We start from the raw sequence: 15942 nt of genomic DNA, 5'->3' as shown, positions 1-15942 counted from the left end.
TATTATAAATGTCATATCATATAGTATAACAGCCATAGGAACAAGTCGTGCAATAAAGTTTTTTCTGAAACACTGTGAGGGAGAGAGGCGAGGCTGCAAAATATACCAGAGCCTATATTGCGAGAACAGAAGAATCGTAGAGAAGAGGAATCTCAATGATGACCTTTTTGCTGAAATGAGAGAAACCCGCAATTCCCGCAAAAGATAAGCCGCACTTTTTGTTATACATTTCGTTTTGTTTTTTGTTGTTTTTTTGTTGTTGTTTGTTTTTGTTTGTTTTTGTTTATTTTTGTTTTGTTTTGTTTGCTTTTCAATATGTTGTATTTATTTTTATCATATTATCTTTAAGCTTACAACTTAAGGCGTAAAGTTACGAACTAAAACTTAGGTGCTAAACATTTTTTTCTGGTTGGCAGGTAGGCTCCGACCATCGGACCACCTTCCTATCCATCATCATCATCATCATCATCATCATCCTAATCATCATAATCATCAGCTTTAGCTTTGCGCAGAAGCGCACATTTTACATATACAAGTACATATATGTATATACATATGTGTGTGTATATATATATATATCTTTTATTTGTTTATATATATATATATTTATAATATTGTTTGTTGTTGTTGCTGTTTTTCATCATAATGTTTATCTATATAGGTATATTATTGTTATCATTGGGTTCTCATATTATTATAACTTTAATGCAGTTTAGAAGTGTGTGGTAATTTGTTTTTGTTGTTGTTTATTGTTCAACAGAGCAATTGTTTAACCAAAATGGAAAATGTTGTCAAATCATAACAGTTGCCAGTTAAGTGGCAATTAGCTTTAAAGTATTCGTATATATTTATATATATATTTTTTGTATATATATGTAGATTTAGTTTTTGTGTTTTAGATTTGTTTTTGTTGTACGCCTTTTTGTTTTGGCCATTTTGTATTTTTATAATGCAGTTCATGCTGTGTTTTAAAATTCGATTATTCATTTATATGCCTGCAGTTAATTAGTTGCATTTCAATTGGGGAGGAGGTTTCTTGGGATGGTGAGAAGGGTGGGGTGGGGTGGGGAGGGGGGCGGCCTCGGCATGGCGCGCTGCTTCGTTGTGTGTGTCTCTCACTCGTGCTCTCTCTCTCTCCCTCTCTCTGTCGCTCTCTGAAGTATTTTGCGGCTAACTGCTCTCCACGTTCTCTACCGTTCGACTATTTGTGTATGTGTGTGTATTTGTGTGTGTAGACACGCCATGCCAGGATTCGTTTCTATGATTATTTTCTTGACATTTCACATACATTTATTTTATTTGTATAATTTTTTTCTGTATACATATATAGAATTTGTTGCATTATTTCATAGTTCTTTATTTATATATATGTATATATATATGTATGTATATATATATATATAAAAAAAATACGCAGCTCAAGCGCGTTGCTCTTAACTAAATCGCCGCCGTTCTACAATTACATATATATATATATATATACTTGTATATATATATATATATATACATATATACATATATATATATATATATATATATATATATATATATATATATATATATTATTTTATATTATATTATGTTTAAGTTTTATTTGTTTATATTTTCATTCATTTTTCCACACAATTCTTGTTTGTTGTTAATATTTTACACTCTTCGTTTGTTTTGTTTTCTGTTTTGTTTGAATAAGTCTTAGCGTTTGTTTACTTTTTAGTTTTTTTTTTTTGTTTGTTTATGTATTAAAAATATTTAATTTTTTAAATTGTTTCTCATATGTAAAAAATAAGTTAAAAAAAAAAAAACAGTAACATAGCTAAACACTAAAACTGCTTGTAAGACATAAGTTTGTTATATAAAAAAATATGCGTATGTATATAATATATATATGTGTATATATCATATACCATATATATATATACATATATATTTATGTATGTATACGAGTTCATATACACATATGTATTCATAATGTTTGCTTGCTTCCTTTCTGTATACATATATATATATATGTGTTTGTTTTGTTGTTGTTGTTTTGCTTTATTTTAAATATTACTTACATAAACATTATGGTAATAGTTTTAAACATAATTAAATCGCATAGAAAAACACAATAATCTTCCATAAATTACAACTTGCATTATATATATAAAAAGTAGTAAAAAAAAGGTATGTATATTATATATGTATGTTTGTATATATATATAGATATATATATAGTAAATAATATTTAATTAAACGTATGCGCATTTTTATGAAATTTACAAAAAACTCTTTTAAATGTTTAAGGGTTTACTACAATTAAAATATTTACTCGATTTTTCATAGATTTTTTTCTCTTTTCTAAGAACAGCCCAACAGTGTTTTATCTTTTAAATTTTTATGTATACATATATAAAGATTTTTCTTTTCATAATTTATATATATATGTATATATATCGTCACTACATGTTCTCCACATACTCCCGATTGAAGTTTCGAGGCTTAATTTTAAATATAAATCGAATAAAATTGTCAGTGTAGGAAAGTTAGCAACCGAAACGAAATGCACAACACAAACAAAAGAACATACAAACAACATAGAGAGTGCGGAGATAAATATAAATGAGACGAGCACGAAAGAGCGAAGGTAGAGGTTAGAGATAGGGTGAGCGAGTGCTCTCTTCGTTAGAATAGCGTACAAGATAAGTAATAACATTTGATAAATAAAAAGAATGATTCATAATGAGCGCACAATATTATTTCGCACTCCAGCTTCCCCACTTCCCCTCACCATAACATCCTCCCTCCCACACACACTCACTCTCCCTCTCTCTTTCTCTCTCTCTCGCTTATTATAGTTTTTTGCGTGTGCAAGAAAAATGGGAATTGGAGTTTGAACTTAAAAAGTGAGAACTGCCGCCATTTATAGATTTCCATTTTAGGTTTTATGTTTTTTTTTGTTCTTTTCTCCTATAATTTACACATACATATTCATATACATATACATATATATAGTATAACTTTGAAGATTTAAATATATTCTTCATATTGCCGTAAGGTGCCTAACTACATGTTTGTCAGTGTGTGAAGTGTGTATGTTTTTTTATTTGTTTTGTTTCATTTGTTTTTAATGAGAGTGCGTGAATATACATATAGTATACTATATATAGGTATATATACCTTATAGTGAAATGAGTGTCTGTGTGTGTGGGCGCATAACGAACACAAATTTTAAGGCGGCGGTGTCGGCTTATGATTGCCGATCGATCAACTGTCTGTCTGTCTGTATGTATGTATGTATGTGTGTGTGCTATGACTCTCTCCCTCTCTCTATTTCTCTCTATTTTCTTTCCATATATATATTATATATCTGTATATGTTTCTTAATTTATTCTCTGTTGCCATACTTTAATTACAGATATCTAGTTCGTGTTGTTGATGTTGATGTTGTTGTCGTTTCTGTTTTATTTTAATTACTCTTGGCTTATTGAGAGTGAGCCTTGTCTACAGGTATGTGTGTGTGTGTGTGTGTGTATGCGTGTGTATGTCCTTCTGTGTGTGTTTAGGTGCTATCTTGTGCTGCTCTCTGACGCGCGCGCTTTTGAAGCTGAGCGTCAAATTTGGTTACAACATTTCTTTTGTTTTGTTTTAAATTTACATAATTTTGTGTTTCTTCTTCTTACATTTATGCCCCTTTATTCTTTACATGCATTTACTTGTTTAGTTAACTAATATACATAAATAGTTGTTATTATTGTTGTGGTTGTTGTTGTTGTTGTTGTTGTCGTCGTCGTCATTAACTGGTTAACATAATTAGCCATTCAATAATAGCCGTGACTGTTCCCTGTTGCATAGTGGTGTGGCGCACCTCCTTGCTCCGCATAGTGCTGGCCAGCACCACCCACTGAGTAGTGTGTCGGCGGCGGCGGTTGTAGCGGTGGTGCTCGCTGCTGCTGCTGCTGCTGCTGCTGTTGTTGTTGTTGTTGAGGCTGCTGCTGCGATTGCAAAGGCGGTGGCGGCAGTGGTGCTGTTGCTGTAACAACATGATGTAAGGTCGAGGGCGAGACGCGATGCAGGCCATGCGATGATTGTGGTGCTGGTGCATGTGCTGATGATGTCGGTGGCACGTGAGTAGCGTAATGTTGTAGACTGCGCGCTGCATGCAACTGCTGTGGCTGCTGGTGTGGTTGGAGTGGTTGGTGTTGAAGTTGGTGGTGGTGGCGCTGATGGCGCGACGATGTTGGGGGGGGTAGCTGTGAGGGTGGTGGCGCATAAACACTCCACTGCTGCTCATACACATTGACTGCTGCATTTTGTGTCGCTGCTGGAGGCGCCGTCGCTGCCGCTGCTGCAGCCACTGAGAGGCTGCGCATGCTCGACGACGACGCCTGCAGTCACAACTAATCTTCGTCGCTAAGTGCCTCGTACTTTTCCGATAGCAGTGGTTTTGGCTCGGCCGCGGCCGCTGTTGAGGAGACGCTAGCATTGTGTGCGCCACCACCGGCACCACCACCGCCGCTGCCGCCACCACCACCCCCAACGCCTGCTCCCCCAGACATGCCCACATTCGGCCCGGCCCCACCTACCACCAAACTAACACCACCCGCACCACCGGCCTCGCTCAGCGCATTCGCCGCTTTAGCGCTCAAATGACTGGGTGGTGTGCCTTGGTGTGTCAAGGACATGGGCGATGGCTGCACAGGCACATTCAATGCATTGTATGGAAATGTATATGCCCCAAATGTGTTCACCGCTGTGGGCGTGGGCGGATGGTAGCTGGCATGATGGGCACCACTGTTGGAGCTGGCCGAGGAGCTGCTGGCGGAACGTCTGCCACTATCAACCACCTCGTACTGATTGGGAGTATTGCGCGAGACGGATACCTCATGAGGTTGGGGCGGTGGTGGGCCCTGGTCCTTGCTGCGATGCTGCTGCTGTTGTTGTTGCTGTTGCTGCTTCTGCTGATGTTGTAGTTGCTGATCGTGATGCGCCGCCACAGCCGCCGCATGGGCATGGACCGCATGCAGCTTGTTATCGTCCATACGTTTATTGGCATAGCTTACATCATCGCCCGTACGCATTACCTCGGCAATGCGATTCTTGACATAGGTGTCGAAGGTGCCACCGCCCGAACCACCGCTGGCCACACGTTGTTCATGTGCTGCGGCCCCCACCTGTGGCGGTGGCGGCACCACACCACGACTCATCGCCGCCACATTCGAGGGCAGGAAGTAGTGGGGATCTACAGCGTCTAGGCCAGCCACAACAGCCGCTTGCTGCATGTGCAGAATTTCATATTTTCGGGGACTGACGGGCTGTGGCATGCGAATTATGTTGCGTCCATCATCACCAGGTGTATTGGCTCGACCCCCTGCTCCACTGGGTGCATTCGGTGACGGTCCGGCACCACTGCTGGGCACACCACCGGGTCCCGAATTTGGCGATTGTTTCGATGAGGCACCAGCTGCCGCTGCCTCCTCAGCTTTTTGTTGCATTCGACGATTCTGCTTCCAACGATCGGGTGTCAAGATGGTGGCCTGAGTATCTGGCAGATAATTCATGAATGGCCGACTGTGCGGATTGGGGCCATAGTCGTTTGTAATGATCGAGTCGGCCAATTGGCCAAATGTTATGTTCTTGGTGTGGATTTGTTGCTGGGCTGGCGGTGCCACTGATTGTGCCTTCGATGTGGGCGGATTGTGTGATGGTGGTGGTGCACCCTGAGCGCGCAATGCGGCATAGACGCGTGTCTGGCTCGATTGCGATGACGGTTGGGGCGGGCCTTTCGATGGACCACGAACATCCTGATCCAGATCGATGTTGATGACATTCGGAGAATTCGAATTGGCGTTCCCATTGTTGCCAGCGGCCAGAAGTGAGGCGGCAACACCGTCGTGTTGTTGCCGCATATCGCGTGGATACTGTTAATGATAAATAATGTGATTATTATGTGTGCTCTGATTATGACAATGGACAAATGGTTATTACTTACCAATGGTCGTGTCAGTTCACGACTAAGTCCACTACTCTCGCCGGTACGACTGATCTCGTGCTTGATGATGGCATCTATAAGACTCTGGGCACTAAACTGCCCCGGTGAATCATCCGGCGGTTGAGTGCCATGAGTGCGATAGTAGCTGTAATTTGAAGATTTAAATTGGCAACCAACTCAAAAAGTGGTTCACTTTTCACTTACGCTTCTCGGGATCGAGCTTCGGAATCGGGAATTGTGCGTGGTGGTCCTGTTTCGGGTCCAGGTCCCGGGTTGCGCATATAATGGCCAGGTGGAGCACCGCCTCCTGGGGCAGTCACCACACCACCCGGAAATAGACGTCGACCCTCGCGCTCTCGCTCTTCGGCGGCACGCTCCTGGCGATCTCGCTCCCGCTGCCGGTCGCGCTCGCGCTGAATAATCCCGCGATCCCGTTCGATGACATGATTGTGGTGACGCTGTTCGCGATTGGCATGCTCCATGCGGCGCTGCATCTCAGCCACATTGGCAGCATTCAGATGATGTCTAAACTGCTCCTGCTGATGGACGGCAGCGACCAAATGTTGCTGTTGGGCGGCCATGGCCAATTGGTGCTGATGATGGTGTATGGCCGCCATGGAGTCGCGATAGCGCATATCGTGATGGGATGTGGGCGGCACCACGGCATGTGGTGGTGGTGGTGCTTGTGGCGAGGCCTCATGACGCGATGATTTCTCGTCCTTCTGCGATGGTACCGGCAATTGTGGCTGCTGTACGGCCACATCAACAAACGAGGCCAGCGCATCGTGACCAGCTATTAAAGGCGTATAATATAGAGCCATAATTAGTCGGGAATAAATCTAATGAGTTTCGTCAACTTAGGCTTTATAATAATGACTTACCCGGAGGATAATTGTAGGGCGTCACAATGTGCATACGACTCTGCGGTGGGGCTGCAGGCGACGGCGGCTTGGAGCCCGTGTTGTGACGCTGTATTACATTCTGACGCTGTGGCGGCGGCGTACGATGTGGACTGGGGGTGCTGTGAATGGGGAAGAGAACAAATAATATAGTCTCTCTTTTGGTCTCTATCTAATGTCCCTTTGGGCTTACCTATTTGCATGCTCTGCTGGTGAGGCACGGCTTGTTAAATACTCATTCCGTCCACGCGGCTGCGGTTCCTTCTCGAATGGATAGGTCATCGTTGGTAAGCCACTTGCCGAACCACCACTAACACTATTGCGAGGCGATGGGGATTCCTTATCAGATCCGGCACCACCGCCAGCGCTGCTGCTGCCACGCGAAACATTACGTTGTTGTCCCTGCATCTGCTGCGACGTGATGTAGTCATGCATCACGATCTGTCGGGTGCTCAGCACCGGCGGTTGATCCACCACATTGCTGAAGGGTGAGCGGGCATAGGGTGAACCCACACCAACGCCATAGCCCTGTGGCGGTGGCGCATGTGGTGACGATTGCTGCGGTGGTGGTAGCTGCCCGGGTGGTGCACCACCGGGCCCCCCTGGTTGTTGGGCCGGACTGTGACGCTGGGTGGATTTGTAATAATCATAGGCACGCTTGCTTTCCAAATGATGCTGCGGCATGTGCAGTGGTGTGCCTTGTGTAATCGATCCATGTTTGCTCGACTCACCCACCGATGGTGGTGTCTGCGGCACTAGCCGCTCGAATTTGGGACTAAGAACTGACGAGGAAGCGGGGTGCACAATTATTTGTTGCGCACTATTCGCTGGAGTACCATGAGTGATGGAGCCGCTCTTAACTAGCATCTGTTGTGGTGGTGGTGGTGCAGGCTGTTGATGCGACGGCGATGGCGCCTGGCCGCTGTGCGGCGGTGGTGCATGCAAATGTTGCGATTGTTGTTGCTGTTGCTGCTGATGTTGTGGACTGAGTTTGGGTGGCATTTTGCACACAACGCCACCACCAGCATTCATTGAACCACCTGAGCGGGCATTCACATGCGATTGTGGCGGCTGCGGTTGCGCCGGAGGCGGCCCACTGCTGCGCCCAACGCCCGTCTGGCTTATGGAGATGGGTACAGTTACTGGTGATACATAGAGTGAACCTGGTGGACCTGTCTTAACCACGCCATGCATCTGGGGGTACAAATACGCGGAATTGGGAACAGCCAATGGGAGCGCAGACTCGGGCCCAGGCGCACTTCCGCCGGCACCACTAACGCGATATATGGACGTGGCACGCGCAATATGCTTGATCGCACCGGACAAAGACGATGCATGATGACGATCGTTGTTGGATCCCAGCGAAGAGACACCCGACGAGGAGCTCGAGGAGTGCGAATGCGGTGAATGGCCATCACGTGGTGGCTTCTTAATCGATAAATCCAAAGTTTGTGGCTCTGCCTCGACCACACGTTGTTGCTGTTGCTGCTGTTGATGTTGTGCTGCCAGGGAGGCATGCGCTCCATGACTTGACACAACACCACCATAGATAATTGTCTCTGGCGGTGGCTGTGCCACATGCTGTGGTGGTGTGGGCGTAGCGTTTGCGGCACCACTCTTTACAACGGGAGTGATGGTGGCCTTATCATTGATTTGATGTTGTTGCAGCAAGGCTGCAGCGTGGGCTGAATGCGCCGCATGTGGATGATGCACACTGGATGCCAGATGTGAATTAACCACCGACAAGGTGGCTAAATTGTCCGGCACCGATGCTGCACTAACAGGCGCGCCATTGCCCGCTATTGTGGGACGCGTGGTCAATTTTTGCACTGAGGTACCATGCGGTAGAGCATGCGGTGGTGGCGGTGGTTGTTGCTGTTTCACAATAGCACCACCATCATTTCGAAATTCACGCACAATGGTAACCTCTTTCCGTTCCAGATTGTTATGACTCATAGGCGGTGGTGCTTGTTGTTGTTGCTGCTGCTGCTGTTGATGTTGCTGTGACGCTGGTGGTGTCTGCACAGATTGCTGTTGCTGCTGTTGTTGTTGTGCTGCCGGCTTACCACCAGCTGGCAATTGCGGTCCCTTCTGCTGTTGCTTCAGCTGCCTCTCAATTACGGTGAACATGAAGTCCTGCACATTATTGCAAGGCTCCCGTCGCAGTCCCATGCCAGGGGGAACTCCAGCGGCTGCGGCAACAACAGCCGCATGCATCGGTCCGTTGAGCTGCTGGGATCCTGGCAGCGGTGGTGCAAGTCCAGTTGCCGTTATATTGTTGCCATGCACATGTCCGCCCACCCCACTCGAGCCGGTGAAGGGTACCTTAGGACTTTGGCGATTAGCCGGTGAGTTCTCGTTCTCCTCATCCGCCGTCTCTGTTGCCGAAGAGTCGTACTCCTCGGAGGTCTTTTGTTTCTTGGGCGCTTGTCCAGCGGGTGGTAGCAGTCGTTCACTGTCATTGGTAGCCGCTGCACCACTCTTGTTACCGCTGAGTCGCGTCGGTGTTATGGTTAGAGCAGCACCGGGACCAGTCGCTAGACCATCATTTCTTACGTTTACAGGCTGCGGTTGTGGTGGTAGGGCCGATGGCTGTTTCTGTTGGGAGGCAGTTTGCGAAAGTGGTTGCGGTGGCGCCGCTTGTACTGACACCTGCTGTTGTTGCTGTTGCTGCTGCTGTTGCTGTTGCTGTTTACTCAGCGCCGACTTGTGCCGCTGCAAGTTCTCGGGACTCTCCACCGAGGCCGTGTCACTACCACCCGGTTCGCGTTCGTCACACGATGAGGTGCTCACATCGGTTTCATCGCCGTCATCCGTACGTCGATCATCATCGGTGAGATTCAGCTGCGGATCCAGCTTACGATTGATACGCATCAGGCAGGCCGAGCAGCAACGTGTGGCCTGTGTCGGTATTTGAAACTCGGCCATAATGGGATCACGCAGCTCGGGCGATAGCTCGAACAGGCGTGATGGTATGTTGCGCAATCGTTTGGCTCGATCCTTCGGATTGGGACATGTCGGCAAGGGACAATTTGGATAGCGGTTGCGCACCGATTTGCACTGACAGCTATTGCAGACGCGAGCACCAGCCGGTATCGTCTCATCCGGTATAGCGTACTGTTGGCCACGTCCCTTCTTCAGGGGGCGAGTGCGTGGACAGGCCTCGGCCTTGCACACAAAGCAGCTGGCTAACTTATCTGTAATGAGACGATGGGAGAGAGAAGGGAAGAAGATGTTAGTTAAGTAAATACATTAACAATAATAGCAGCAGAAAAAAATACAAATAAATTGCGATTTAATTAAACAACTTGGGCCAGGTTCTGGTTTAGGAATAAGCAAGAGAGAAAGCGAGCTGCCACAGTTCCTGATGCTGACGGGTGCCGTTTTCATTAAGCCACTTAACAAATAATGAGCAGCTCGTCCATTGAATATTTTAAAACGCACTCGAGTGTGTACCCCTGCCTTGCTGTAGAGGGGTGTGGCGGCGGGGGGTGATGGCAATGCAATTGCTCGTGGGTGAAAAGGTGGGGGGAGGGAGGAGAGGGTGTGAGTGTTGGTAACTTTTAATTTTCATTGCAATCAAATCAAAGCGGCGTTGATGATGACAGCTCAGAGATGAGCCCGTGACTTAAAGGAAACAAATCGTGATTATTGAAAGCTCGATATCTGCACAAAAACATTCTTCTTTAGTTATAATTTATATGTAATATTTTTCATCTCATATTATAGTAAAGTTAAAGAAATATATTTTCCAGAATTACATTTCAAAGCTGAATTTATGAATCTATGGATTTATCTTTAAGCGCAAAATGTAAAGCTGTTAAGAATCAAGAACACTCGGATCACATGAGTAGCGAAGAATCTCTATTAAATTACATTATCTAATTGATTGAGAAAGCAAACGCAATCACGCGCTCATCACTGTCGCTCTCTCTCTCTCTCTCTCTGTGCTGCTTCTGCCTACCACCCAGCCACCATAAAAACCGTTGCTGGCTGGCGCTTTTGCGTCTCTGTTTGTCTTAGTTTTTGTTTTGCCATTTAATATTTTTAAAATTTTAATGATATGCAAATAGAGGTCTAGAGTGGGAAGAAGGGGAGGCAGAGAGATAGCGGGCGATTGGGAAAGGTAACGGCAACGGCAACGGCAACGGTAACGAGAACAATGCGCACGTCAATTTAAGGCAAATCAATGTAATTAAAAGAAAGGCAACAACAAGGGCGTTGATGCTGCTATATCCTTCAGTAGGTGGTGGGTAGTGGGTGGTGGGTGGCGCCTGGGCATGAAACCGCGCTTCACCAAGCGAAATCAATCAGCGTTTAAATGCCACAGAGAGTGGGAGAGGGGGGTTGGGAGAGCTTCCAAGGTGGTCGCGGAACTGACCAAACAACAGACGGCGAGCAAAGTAGGGAGTGGAGTGGAGGAGTGAGGACACGGACAGGACATTCAGCATACGGATGTGCGTCTCTCTGTGGAATATGAAAGTACATCAAAGTAGCACACACACACACACACACACATACACAAACACTGCAAGGCGGGCAGCAGCGGACAGACCATGGACTGCGGTCCATGGCTGCCGTCGTTGTCGGCGGGCGAACGTTCGAGCAAAGGCATAAAGGCAAAAATGCTTTTTGCGAGCGCAAAAGTAAAGCGTTTAAATTTTAATAAGCCACTCATTTTAATTTTGATTGTCGCGGTGGTTGGCGGTGGTCAGACAGTCAGTCATACAGGCAGTCAAGTGGAGAGTCCAGCAGCCAACCAACCACAGCAACAACAATATTCTGCAGTGAGGGTAAGAAGGACCAGCAATGATATTGGTGGTGGACGGTTCCGAGCTACGTATAGTTGACCTCCAAAATTGCGCTGACTTCTGGCCCACCATTTGGGAAATACGTTGTAAGAAATTACCCAATTCTTTGTATATCCGCTAATGTAAAAAGACTTCTAATTTGGTTTCATCTTTGTCGTTGAATAGGAAACATATCACAACTTGTATACCCTTCACTGAAACGTGTAAAGGTCTATTGTTTTTGAAGAATGGCAGATGATCAGCGTCTCGAGACGAGTCCAAAACTCGTCTGCCCAACCATCCGTTTGTCTGTCTCTATCACTACTTCTTACACGTTTTGCGACCGACTTTGTCAGATCACCCAATCATATAGCTGCCATAGAAACGCATGTGGCTGATTGGTGTTTCTGTATGAAATACTGTTTGCCTATAAGAAATGATGGCAAAAAATATGATCTCTAATAAAAAATAACTAAGTACGAAAACAGTAGAGTATAGTAAGTATATAGTTCGCGCCTCTTGATTATAAAGAAGAAAATTTTGCTTGTTAGACACATTGAAGCGTTTAGAACTTAGACACAGACGAAGATTATTTTCAGCTCTGAATATACGATGACCTCCTTTTCCAAACTTGGCTGACCTTGACAGAAATGGAAGTGTGCAGTTTATACAAGTATTATAAGTGTGTATATATCGATTCTTTTCATTACCTCTTAATAGCATTATAAATACACACCGCTACCCAAACAAAAACAGGCAACAGACAATACTTTTTGACAAATTGCAATCCAGCAATCCAGAGAATTGGGGGGAGGGTGCTTGGAAAAAGAAAGTGCTGGCCAAAGTGTTCGTTCCATTTCCATTCAATCAAAATACAATTATAAATGGCAAATTAAATAAAAACGCAAAATAAATATTTAATATTAATAATAGCAATTACAAAAACAACAAGAATACCAATAGGCAATTGATGAGCCATCAGCTATAACAAAAAAAATATATATATATACATATACATACAAATATATGTAGGAGTGGAAAAACAGGTGAGGCGAAATGAAATAAATTGAAATTGTTGCACAACCGAGTGTGTCCAGTATGGCATATCAAAAAAATATATATTTATGTACATATATATATAAAGCAACCCACTGCCACAACAACAGCAACAACAACTCAAATAAATTAATTAATAAAAAGCCAATTGGCCAGCAGCGAAGCACATTGAAGGCGGCGGGAAGGGGAGAGAGAGAGAGGCAGCACGTTGAGGGATTTCATTGCGGAGCTTGTTTTTTTTTTATTTAATTTTGATTTAAAAATTTATGTAAATATTTAATGCACTTTGGCGGCAGCAGCGAGCAAGCAACAACAACAACAGCAACGAAGTATGCCATAAAAATATTTCACTTTTTCATTAACTAGTGTCATATAAAAAGGCAAGAAAATAATGCGTAGTTAAAAATTGTTTAAGGTTTCTGCTATTGCTGTTGCTGTTGCTATGCTTGTTTTTGCTGAATTTGCATTTTCCTTGAAACACACACACACATTCGTACAACAGTTGTATAAAAGGTTGAATTTATGCTGCCAGCCGACGAAATAAACAACAACGGTTTGCAAGACTACAAGTATATTCATCTACGAGCTAGTAATTTGAATTATTTCATAACTGTTACGACTCGTATTATATATTTTTAGATGAAAGCACAGCTCCTTCTTTCAGCACACTTGCTTAATATATTAATCATTTAATTAGAGATGTGTTATAAACATATATACTGGTACTAAATAGTATGTCACTCATTTGTGTGATTCGAATCGATGTTCTTGCTGTTTGACTTGCTATTATTGTTGCTATTGTTGATGTTGTTGTTGCAGCAATTTACCGAAAAATTAAGTCAACTGTAATTAATACATATTAATGGAAAATTGTGTTAATTAAATGTTACCAAGCTGCACAGGTTGGCTGTGCACTCGCACATAAAGAGACAGAACAAAGCAAGAACTTACACACACAAACGTATATATATATATATATATATATACATATATAAACACTCGCATGTCTGTCGTACTTCCCATATACTATTTGCGTTGTCTGCCGCATGTGGCGTATACGCAATTAGCATTCATAGCATACTTTTTGGGGAGTCGCAAACAATATTTGGTAAATACACAAAATTTCAATGATAAACAGCTGTCTTAAATGGCAATAAAATAACTAGAGTTGTTCAATATATGCAATTCGTATATATAATATATAACACATACTCCTTGTAATGACAAACAATAAACAGGATTATTAGATAGGCTTTAAATGCTTATTCTTCTTTAATTCACTCTCTCTCTCTCTCCTCATTAAGTATTGCACACATTCTATTGTCTATTTTATTCTTAGCTATTGGATGAAAGCTGTTACCTTTTCTACAATTAATCAATAGTGCTAGCATTCTGTTCCTAAGTCGAGATTTTAGTGCTCAAGAGAGTACGTCTCTTGAAACTTCATAAAAATATATAGCATGCCACATCGTTCAATTAAATGACAGTTTATTTAGCCCTTGGAAGAGCCGACATTGATTTAAAAGTTCAAGTCATGTTAAGGCCTGCTTTTGTAGGTCAAATAGTCCCATAAAAACTAGAATGCAAACCTAAACGTCTAGACTTTTTACTGTCGGTTCTAATCGGGACACGATCAGAAGTCTACATCGGAACGAAAAGCTGGATCGTTGGCAATAAGTTATTTAAGATTATTAAGCTCTTGAATTGTGTTCCGAAAAAAAGCAATAGATTTAATAGGCTTGACTTAATCCTTAGCTTTTAACAAGAGATTTCGAGTTTTAATAAAAATCTTGCTGTTAATATTTGATTTGTTGTTTTTCTTTCTTTCTTTTTAAGCATAAAATTGCTTTATAAATTATTAAATTGGTAATCGTTTCATCGAATCTAAAAGAAATTCAAAGTCAAACGACAATAATGATGAGATATGTTGACTACTTTAAAGCAATTCAATCAACATTTAGTTTTGACCGCCACCATCGTCAACGCCGCACTTTTTGCATTTCGATCAATTTTATTAATAATTCAATCAGTCAAAAAATTATTTGAAATGTGCCCCAAAGGAAAACAAAAAAGTTTTGCTCGTTTTGGTCGCGCGGCATTTGCCTTGCGCCCGCCATTGCTTTATTTTTACTTTGATTTCTGCGACGATGCTATGCTGCTGCTGCTGCTCCTGCTCCTGCTGCTGATGATGTTGACGATAATGATGTTCACGAAAGATGATTATGATGAAAGATGAAACGTTGGCGGTCGCAGCAAGCGTCTAGCTATTTGCACAACGCCGGCAACGGCACGGGAACGAACGGCAACCAAAAGCAAATCAAACCAAACCAGCAAACAAAACAAAACGAGAACAGACAAGGCAAGGCAACACAAGTCGATACGAGATGAGATGAGACGAGACGACGAGTAGAGAAGATGGCAGGCCAGAGGAGAGAGGCTGCGGGCTGGAATGGAAAGGAGTGGGACGAGTCGGGGCAGAAACGCAGCATGGGAAAAAATGAAATAATTCCATTAGTACAATTTCTTTTGCAAGGACAAAGAGTAAATATTGTACAGCGGCAAAGACGAAGGCGCAGGCGACGGCAACAGCGGGCGGGCGTGGCAAATAATCAAGTTATCATGCGAGGCCTATAATGTTTGCATTCGTGCTTAGAGGACGACAACCACCAGCAGCCACAGGCACACGTTATTCTAGATTTTATATTATTACCAGATAATACCATAAGTGCGGGGAGCTGGATGGTTACTTAGAATAAGCGAATAGGGGTAGGAGGTGGGGTGGGGTGAGTGGCTTGCTGACCTACAAATCGCACAACCTTTCCCTCTATACTCGTACCAACTGCGTATATTGACAATTAAATTTGGTCAACTGCAAATAGTTCAGCAGAAACAACAACAAAGTCAATTCAGTCCAGTCCAGCAAACAGAAATTAACCCGGACTGCTTGATATTCCCCATCCCCTGCATCCGTATCTCCGCTTGCTGCAACAGCACAAAATTTCTGCACAAGTTACCAAAAATGTGTTTAACTTTCAATTAGACAATTGGAAACAATAGCAAGCAGCAGCAAAGACAACAATAACAACAAAACCAACAACAACAACAACTGGAGAGAAAAGAACTATGACTATGGAAAGCTGCGAACCGTTTTTATGCAATGACTAAGCTTTTGACAGCAACAGCTCTATAATAAACATATTATGGCGTACTAGAAGATATTATACAC

General features: G+C 43.4%; 1 protein-coding gene across 1 annotated transcript in view; it reads right to left on the bottom strand.

The window, feature by feature from the left end:
- Positions 1-3800: 3800 nt before the first annotated feature.
- LOC115629907 overlaps positions 3801-15942 on the bottom strand; it is a 79639-nt gene continuing 67497 nt past the window's right edge. The window contains exons 7-12 of the mRNA XM_030526512.1: positions 7064-10067; positions 6853-6992; positions 6176-6764; positions 5972-6116; positions 4551-5900; positions 3801-4154 (exon numbers count right to left, since the gene is read on the bottom strand). Of these exons, the coding sequence (XP_030382372.1) occupies positions 3801-4154; positions 4551-5900; positions 5972-6116; positions 6176-6764; positions 6853-6992; positions 7064-10067 (5582 nt within the window). The remainder of the gene's footprint in view (positions 4155-4550; positions 5901-5971; positions 6117-6175; positions 6765-6852; positions 6993-7063; positions 10068-15942) is intronic.

The sequence above is a fragment of the Scaptodrosophila lebanonensis genome, unplaced genomic scaffold, assembly GCF_003285725.1.
Source record: "Scaptodrosophila lebanonensis strain 11010-0011.00,11010-0021.00 unplaced genomic scaffold, SlebRS2 tig00000171-arrow-arrow-pilon, whole genome shotgun sequence".
Classification (NCBI taxonomy): Eukaryota; Metazoa; Arthropoda; class Insecta; order Diptera; family Drosophilidae; genus Scaptodrosophila; species Scaptodrosophila lebanonensis.
This window is presented reverse-complemented; position numbering and strand designations above follow the sequence as displayed.